At 35.9% G+C, this 9,563-nt stretch overlaps 1 protein-coding gene across 3 annotated transcripts; it reads right to left on the bottom strand.

The window, feature by feature from the left end:
• Positions 1-254: 254 nt before the first annotated feature.
• LOC114534403 (TNF receptor-associated factor 3-like) lies at positions 255-8,856 on the bottom strand. 3 transcript variants are annotated; one of them, XR_003688125.1, is made up of 8 exons: positions 8,767-8,856; positions 7,486-7,651; positions 7,267-7,318; positions 6,832-6,930; positions 5,624-5,761; positions 1,918-2,119; positions 1,355-1,506; positions 1,102-1,182 (listed from the first exon to the last, which is right to left on the bottom strand). XR_003688125.1 is itself a non-coding variant. In XM_028555841.1 (7 exons), exons 2-7 carry the CDS (start codon positions 7,629-7,631, stop codon positions 938-940), a joined length of 882 nt encoding a protein of 293 aa, XP_028411642.1. In that variant the 5' UTR covers positions 7,632-7,651; positions 8,767-8,856; the 3' UTR covers positions 255-937. The 3 variants fall into 3 exon arrangements, 2 of the variants coding, with proteins under 2 accessions (XP_028411642.1, XP_028411643.1); XM_028555841.1 differs by lacking the exon at positions 1,355-1,506 and having other exon boundaries at positions 255-1,182; XM_028555842.1 differs by having other exon boundaries at positions 1,094-1,506.
• Between the last annotated feature and the right edge of the window lie 707 nt (positions 8,857-9,563).

The raw sequence follows: 9,563 nt of genomic DNA, 5'->3' as shown, positions 1-9,563 counted from the left end.
TTCATCGGCCTATCAGTGTGGCGGAGAAAATTTCCTTCTGTATAGAACAATATGTGTCGAGTTACCCATCATTCGTTGCTCTCTTAATTTTGATATACAGGATGTCCCAAAGAACCCAAAACTATTGAATTCGCCTATTGTTAGAATTTAAATGCCCTGGCTTTTTTTAGTAAATTTCTTATTGATATTAAGATTATTAAATAAAATTTGTTCATATAGCTTTGAATTTAAAAGCAAGGAAAAATTTGATTAGGTTTAGAATACACGCCCGTAGATTTTAGTTTTTTTGTCGGGTGTAAATGAAAATAATGATTTGTCCACTCGTGAGTTCAGAGCATTCAAAATCTAACAATAGTTTATTTCAATAGTTTGGGGGGACACCCTAAAAAGGCTAGTCTTTGAAATTCTAACTTGGAATTTGTCTGGCAAGCGCTAGCCATTAAATCAAAATACTTTTGGCTAACCTAAGTTTTAAGAATAGGCCTTTTTTGAAGGATATAGGTATTATAGCCAGAGAGTGTATCAATTTATAGTAGACCTTGTGAAATTAACCTAATTGTTATACGTTTTTTGGCTCAACGTGCGTTCACGCGGTACAATGAACGTATAGTTGGTGCTTAAGGCTAATTGAAATGAAGCTTTGTTGATTAAACCTGGTTCTCATCATATATTCATGCAGTAATCACCGACGATAGGCATCACTGACTATCAGTGATCTACTGCATGCATGAGAACCGGACTTTATCCAGTCTAACCGATGAATTGTTGCTGACTGAAGACGAAAAACTGTTTTCAATATGGCAAAATATTTCATTCATCAATAAATGTCGGTGAGATAAAGAAAACCAGCCTTAAGGGGCATAAAATGCAGCTTAGTTAATTTCAGCTAGGTTAATTTCAAAAGGTCGACTATTTTAATACACTCCCCAATTCACAGCTATTCCACGATGATCTTGATGATCATCACATCTTTCTTTACATGTTGACGATGCTTTAAACAATCAATAGGCATGAACAATGGATATCCTGATCCAACATTCATATCAGACTCAGGACGTTGAAATGATGAGCTTTCTGGATCAGCATGAAATGTATCAACGACGTGATCACCATCACCTTGATTCATTAACATCAGAGTAATTTTTTTCTCAAATGGCCAAGATTGGCGTTCGTCGTGCTCACCTTAAATTAATATCCACAAAAAATGCATTAAAAAATATCACGTAAGTACTTAAAAACACAAGCAGATAAATTAGACAAATCACTATTTAATTCTAACTTAGAAGGGCTGATTTATCATTTATGTAGCCTATAAAGTCTGACAAGAAAACAAAAAAAGGAAGTCGGTTTTTACTTATCCTGCCCTTTTTGAACTCTCGCGAGAATAAATCGAAGGTATTTTTTAGGAAACCAACACCATTTGAATGTGTTGATATTTTGTACAGAATCGCATAAGTTACTGAATCTTAAAAGTGGTAGAAACATTCTCCGACGGCTGCGCATGTTCTATTAAAATAAATTAAATAATATAATTCAATCAATCAGTGGCGTAGGCATCGGGGGAGGGGGCACAGCAGGCACGTGCCCCAAAAATATTCTTTTAAGATCGAAGGTGCTTTTTTTATTTCCTACGTATGCCCACCTACACGTGCCCCAATCTTATTGTACAGCATAAATATAAACCGCACTATATAGTGGTGTCCTTGCAGCTTTCGCAATCAAAAGTGCTCCAGGAAGCTGGAGGCCCTCCCCAACCAATCTCTGGATGCTTTCTACGCCCTCGTAATTAATCGTCTCATTACTATTTTCTGGTTTCATTGCTTCAGGTGAGAGAACTGTGGTGAACCCTTCATGCAGTTCCTATACCATAACTATGAAGGCGTAAACACGAAGTAAAATCATTAAAGTTTAACTAACCTCGCATCACAACAATAAACAACGATAAATGAGACATTTTCCCTAATCCATTGCCGTTAAAGTAGATTTTTGCGCACATTTTGTAGCCAAACTGAGCGCTGTAGAAGTGTGGACTGTACAATATGGTCTTTCTTCCATTGATGGCATCCTCTCGCTTCCTCTCATAGCCCTCAATCTTCCACACCAAGGTACCGTTCCGTGTCTGCGTAATTCATAAAAGTATGCAAAAGATAATTCAAAAAACTTAACTTCGAAGTCTATTAGTTCTAATGTTCATTCATGCGGCAAAACACCACTAGCAATGACAACCCTCTTCAGTTTGATATACATACTAGAAATACATGCATGCAGCAATCCCTCGCCTTGGTTAAACAAAATGAGATAATGATTGTTAGAAATTTTATGTGGTTTGAGGGTTTTGGAGGGTACATGGTATCTGATGGTATGTGAGAAATAGAAATTGAGAAAAGTATGGAAATATTTTTCTGCACGTGGAAACACTGTAGTCATAGCAACTCGCAACGACCGTATATATTTTTAACACTGAGCTATATAATAATTCCTGGAGGACCGGCTCGTTATTTTTCAGTAACTTCGCCGCCATCTTTTTGTAGCCACCAATATGGCGGATTTCGCCTTCTGCGCAGTGCGCAGAAGCTCTGCTGACGCCACTTGGTTCCTTTTAACCATGGTATTTACCACTGACCAGGCTCAATTCTGAGCCCGCTACAGCAGTATTCTCCCCCCTGGTTTTTGTAAATACCAGTTCTCCCCCCTGGTTTCTATAATTTTTTTTGCCGTGAAATCTTTTTTGTTTTTGAAATGTTTTTAGGTTGTTTTTTTTATATTTTTCGCCCTGACATACAATAAAGTTTTATTTTAAGATGAATACAAGTCATACACGCTGTTTTTGCCAGTGCGGGAACAAATATATATTAAAATATGGAAAAATGTGGACAAACTAAAGATTTTAAATACTGACACGAACTGACAGGTTTATTATTTTATTTTCGTAATAATATTTTTGTTATTTATACTTTCCAACATGAAAGTTTACAAATGTTTGAATGTTTTGGCACTATCCTCGCATATTTTGAAGACAACTAGGAATTTATGGGCAACAATTTGACTTTTCTAAACCCTGAACTGATGAATTGCAGGAAGTATGTAATCAGTATTCAGTATGTGATGTTGTCTTCAAGACTTTATATCTATGCACAATCCAAAATCCAAAGTTCAGGCAAAATGCTGGGCAGCTGACTAATACTAAGTGCAGGAATATAACTTCAACCAAGAATCATATTTGCATAATTTTCTTTTTATTCAAGTCATCAACTTGTACCTTAATAGGCTATAAAAGTTTTCAGCATTCTCTAATTGCATCCCTGGACCCCTGGTCATAGTAAAGAATAACATTTATCCCTCCATAGGCTCCACTGATTAGCCTAATGAATATAGCCCTCTTGGAGGTTGATACCATAAACAGAAAGTTATAAAAGTTGCTGCAGATTGAAGACACAGCTCAGTCAATGCATGTCTATTTTTATTTCATTCATTAATAAATATGACAAAAGGTATAAAAACACCAGCCAACAACAAAATCAGATAACATAGTAAGGAAGAATAACAATGCACAGTCATAAAATGCATGAACTTCATCCTGAAAAATAAAAATGGAGATATGATCAAGATTTATTCACAAGGTGCAAGAAGCTAAAAAATAAATTAAAAGCTGTGATAATTGATCATTTCACTTTGAATTTGATAAGGTAAAAAATATAATATATTAACTAGGCTTTAACAGGGCTCACTATCAGAGGTTGGAATTAATTTACACTGTTTACAGCATCTTATCATTCTGTATATCAGCACCATCAGCTCAGATCATGTTAATTGATGTTGGGTGGCATCAATAGAAGTGTGACTATAGTAGACTCACTGGGGGAATGGTTTACCTATTAACATTGATATTTGCTATCATGAAAACAACATAGACCAAACTCAAAAGATTGACACTGCCAGGAATTTAATTTTTTCCCCACACAAGTTAAGAAAAAAATGATAAAATTTGGTATTTAACATTGCATTGACAGCACTATAATGTACCAAAAGGCGAAAATAGTATCTTTGCTGTTTGTACCACACGTTTTGATGGATTTATTGTCTCAGAGGCTTTGGTAATCAGTTTATAATATAGTTCAAACTCGAAAGGCCAAAAACGAAATTATATATAATAAAAAAAAGTTGAAAAACGGCTTACGTCAGTTACCTGGATGTTATAAAATAAGAGCAAAATGAGAAAATTCACTCTACCGATAAGTGAATTAAGCCATTCACAACGTCAGACGCAGAGCACGAAGTTACGTGTCCTTTTCATTTGTTGAACAGGGAAAAAGAGAAACACTTTTATCCTTTTTATATGAAAAACAAAAAAATATATACGGAAAGCTGAAAATATTTTCATAAAAATCGGGAGGGTGATGGACACAGTTTTTCACTGTGTATCGCGGTATGTCAGTGGTAACTACCATGAGCAAAAGGAACCAAGTGGCGTCAGCAAAGCTCAAAATCCGCCATCTTTTAGTGGCTTCACTTTTTTGACAGGAGCCGGTCCTCCAGGAATTATTAAATAGCTCAGTGATTTTTAAAAAGAATCAAAATTTACCTTCATATTTTTGTGAAAAAATGGCAAAAATACGACAAGATTCGTACCATTTTCTGGAAGTTAAGTCACTCATCTATAGCCAGTGTTATGGTAAATTATTTTAATTATTAAATACCATGAAATATAACATCAGAAGTCTCATACAACGCTTCGACTGGTTTTTGTACGGGAGTGTTTTGATTTTGTTTTCTTTTTTCATTATGAAAACGGAGTTTATAAATAAAATTATAATGTCGTTTATCACATAACACATTCATATTTATAGTGAAATACATTTGAGAATATTAAAGTTGTGTTTACCACAAAATAATTACTTTTTAAAGCTGTGCCGGATGAAATATTATCAAGTGTAAAATCTTCCGACTTTATCATTCACGGTGAATTCGGTCGAAAATTTGGTCTTGTTATTTGTTAAACCGTGAGAAGTCCTGACCTCATTCGAGTTTCCCTCTAATTTAGTAAAAATACATATATTCCATATTTATAAAAACATGAAATTTGTAAATTTCATAAAAATTTTGCCAAATGACAGTCATTCATTCACGTTTGAAAATACAAATTTTTGTCTCGACCAATCAAGAGCTTAGTAGTTAACACGGGCGCATGCGCAAAACGTAGAAGACCGTCCATTGCGTGAGGTCCATTGCATAATGGCGGACGACTTTGATTTGGCATTTGCATATCGTGGGTGTAAATATCCGAGCGGAATTAGTACCCTCGCACGGTGCTCCGCACCGGCTCGGGGATAATGCATGCTACACCATTTGTGCAGTGGCGCCCGTGTTGCCTGTGTATATTAAATATATTTCAACGCTCTATATATACACCGTTTCTTTGAATAAAAACAACGAAAACCAGCAACTTTCATGAAAAACTTCCTCAAGCCTTCGTTGCCTGCGAAAATTTGGCGTTAATCTATTGATCACACAACTCGCACTGCCAATTCTATAAGGTAATAACTAAGCTTTTCTCTCGTGCACTATAAGACACTGAAATTAGGATGACGAAAAATTGGTCACGCTAAAATATAGCAGTCATCACCTCATCGTTGTCCATAGAAAAAAAATCGTATTCTCCTGTGATCACTTCACACACAACCTTTTGTCGCTCAATATCCCTTCTCGATGATTCGAATTTGCAAATTGCAAGAACACTCTCACACATTGTACTTGTATGATCCTAAATAATATTATATAATCATACATACAATGATATACAAATAGCCAGCTTGACGATCAGCGCAACTGATCTAAAATACTTAAATTTGCCCTGGTTTTTGGGACGATTTTATAACCGTAATTTACACTTGAAATAAGAGTTTCAGTTATCTAATATATAATGAATATAATGTTATATATATATTATTGTGTTTCTAAAATATCGTATCTCATGTCACACCGGCATTGCGTGGTGGCACGAAACAAAGGTGAATAATATGTTATTTTGCAGTGAAAGCAACTACCGTACCAAAGTTTTATGAAATTATTATTAGCGTACTAAAGTCACTGAATTCTGACTGGTTGAGAGGATCACAATTATTTCCGTCATTAATTGCATTGCAGTACAATTAATGATTTTGCCAAAATAAAACAAAATTGCTGAAAGTTTTTTTGCATCGAAACTAAACACCCTGGGGAAAATAAAAAAAGGTTCACGGTAAACGAAAATTCTACCTAAAGTACGTAAAAAATAATGGATAGAAGTCTGGATAGAAGCGGGACTGTATTCTCACAAGAAACTATCGTTTTGCAATGAGAGGTACGCCCGAAAAATTCGCGGTAAAGCGCCACGAAGCTAGTTATACGATTTATTATGCTAATAATAAACAAGTAATCGGCTCGCCTAATTTTGGTATAATTCTAAAACATCACTGACACTGATTGCTGCTAATTATGCTTACATTAGTTTTTACGTAAACTATGCAGAAGTTCCTCCCCCCCCCCTCGTATAAAGCTTGACGCGCACGAGAGTTATTAGGGACCCTAATTAAGCCCGCCGCACACGAGAGCTATCAGCTGAGCTAAGGACCTCGCGAGGCAGTTAGCTAAGCCTGAGGCGAATTCCTCGCAAAAAGGGCTAACAGCCATGCGAGGTCTTTAGCTCAGCTGAAAGCTCTCGTGTGCGGTGGGCTTAACGTATGAGGCTATGCGCTAATTGCATTTGCAATAAAAAGCATCCCCTCCCTCTTGGTTTTTCATTTCCTCCATGTATGCTTAATATTTCTATATTTTCAGTTTTATTAAACTCACTTGAAGTTTATTATAACATCCAGACCAGCCACAGCTAGCATCGAGACAGTGAAAGATCAACTCTTGCAGCTTGCGTTGAATAAAATAATCCGGAAACAGCTGAAAGAGATTATCTCCTCACTTAATGCATGCACCACTTCGAATATTTGGATTTTGAATTCAGGAGACTGTATCATTTATGGATGCGCAAAAATTACGCGAACAAAATAAACTTTTGCACGTTTTAGAAATTCGTGAATATTTAATAGAAAAATTCGACTTATTTCATTCCCATGCAGTGATATAAGTAAAATCCTCTATTTATTAAAATGAACTCGAGCTATCAAATTCAAGAAAAAATTTGTTCAACATAGTTAGAGTAGCCTATATCGTTATATATGACTGTCATGCAAACAAACTTTTGGAGTAAAGAAATATAGTGATCGGGAAACTTACTTCTTCCTTCTTGAGTTGTTTTCCATCCTCTGGGCATTTTGGGTTAGAACAACTGAATTGAATAGAAACAATACAATTATTCAGAATACTTGCAATGGCAGTGTTTCATGCATTTTTTGGATCAATTTATAGGCAAGACCATGCACATGTGCATGATATGTTATAACAAGGAAAAGGCCAACAATAACAAGCTCAATATCAGAGGAAAGACTCACATACCCCATTAATGTGTGAACACAAGTTTCACAAATCAAATGCCCACAGTAGGTCTGAAAAGGATTTGCCAGCAGATCTTTACACAGAGTACAGAAGAATGCCTGTTCCAGGCTCTTTCGATCATCATCAGTGATCTTTATGCCGGGCATTATCGTAGCTGAATATTTTACTGAAAAACCAAAGCAGATTATGGATTACGGATTGCGTTCATGCGAAAAAAAATTACTAGTGTGATTAGCCATCAAAATGCGAAAGATACGCCCATTGACCGTTGGAATTTTGCACTGCAATTGGTTAAATTTTGCACCTAGTTACCTTCCAATATAACCAAGGAGCAGCGTGGCAGCGTCTTGAAACAACTTAGCATCAAATGTGGTATAACAACTGCTTAAATAGACAAAACACTTCTCGACGCTTTGACCTGAGGGCCTTCGTCAGGAGAGTTAGTATGAACTCTCCAGACGAAGGCCCTCAGGTCGAAACGTCGAGAAGTGTTTTGTCTATTTAGGCAGTTGTTATACCACATTTGATGCTAAGTAGTTACTTCCGTTCAATAGTTCTTAAACGTCATGTTGGAGACGTGAAAAAACACGCGGTGTTCGCGGTTTCCGAGTGCAGGAAAATTGCTGTATAATGTGGGAATTAGCATAACAGCGAATTACGACATGCAAATTGCGATGATGTTATGCCCCGAATTATGATGAATATGTCATATGTAAATTAACCCTTCAGTCTTAGGGAAAACACCTCTGCAAAAAGGGGAAATTTGCATACGGGGAAACCCCTCTGTTTCCTCGTTAATAATATTTCCTTTTGCAATTAGCATTATATTTAAGGATATTTTCTGGAATTACTGGTTTTTATCATATTGGAAACCTTCCAGCGAACTTTTCAATAAAAATGACGCCACAGCACAAAATGTTTAAAAATAAAATAGCGAATTAACGATATCTACTCCATGCAGCAGGTTGTTATCAATGCTGCGGTCTGCTTTCATTTAAACTACCATGGTTCAACTATTTATCATATTTTGTGATAAAATACTGTCAAGACAATATACAAGCTTCATGCACAAACTATAATGTTGGTGGCACTATGCTGGTGGTAGCTATATCAATAACGAACTGAATTATGACGAATTACGTATGATTATGAAACCAGCAAAAAAGTGCGTACTTTCATGCGTGTTGTCGACGAAATATATGTATTTGACACATCACAATCACAAATTCTACAAATTATGATGAATATACAGTTTTATCGACAAGCTAAGTATACACATACCTTCGAATACTTCTTAGAAACGATCTTCCCACGATATATTCTAATTAAAGGGCCAATGACAAAAATTCCCCTGAAATGTTTCAGTCGAATTATTTGTTGAAAGCTTTTGCTGAAAGCAAATTTGCTTACATTTCAGCTACCCAATCAGAATGCATAAAATTAATATTGACTATTTCCGGTGAAATTACTATATCCGGTACATTATTTACCGTTCTACATGAAGTATAAATAATTAGGCATTCTGATTTGGTACACGGCTAAAAACTCTGAGCCTGTGGTTTATCAGCATGTAACAATGTTGTGCTGCCATTATTGTTAACACTTGTCAACAACATTGAACAATATTGTTGAAAGTGAATTGGGTGTAACAATATTGTTCAATGTTGATAACAACAACTCTGAACACGGGTATCCGAAGCAGATCAAATCCGACAATGTATCATTTTAAATCATCTGAATTCTTTCAACAAAAGTTCTCTTGAAACGCATTACATTAGTGCCACTTCTCGTAGATCCACTGGAAAAACACCATCGCATTTGCACATCAAGCGTGAATGGAAAACCAAGCTACCATCAATATCCCAAATAAAAAAATAATCACAAATTAACGACTTCGACGTTGAAACTTCAACGTGCTGATAACAAATCACAAATTACAGTCTGTTTTCAAGGACAAGCTAGGACTATTTTACCGAAGAAACTTGGCATGTAAAGAAGTCCTACATGAAGTTCAAACTGATAAAGAAATTGACAACGACAGGGTACAACCAATGTCGGTTGTCAGTAGAAGCATGGTC

Source organism: Dendronephthya gigantea, unplaced genomic scaffold (genome assembly GCF_004324835.1).
Source record: "Dendronephthya gigantea isolate DGI-Jeju-01 unplaced genomic scaffold, DenGig_1.0 000099F, whole genome shotgun sequence".
Taxonomy (NCBI): domain Eukaryota; kingdom Metazoa; phylum Cnidaria; class Anthozoa; order Malacalcyonacea; family Nephtheidae; genus Dendronephthya; species Dendronephthya gigantea.
Note: the sequence above shows the minus strand (reverse complement) of the source record. Positions and strands in the feature narration are given on the sequence as shown.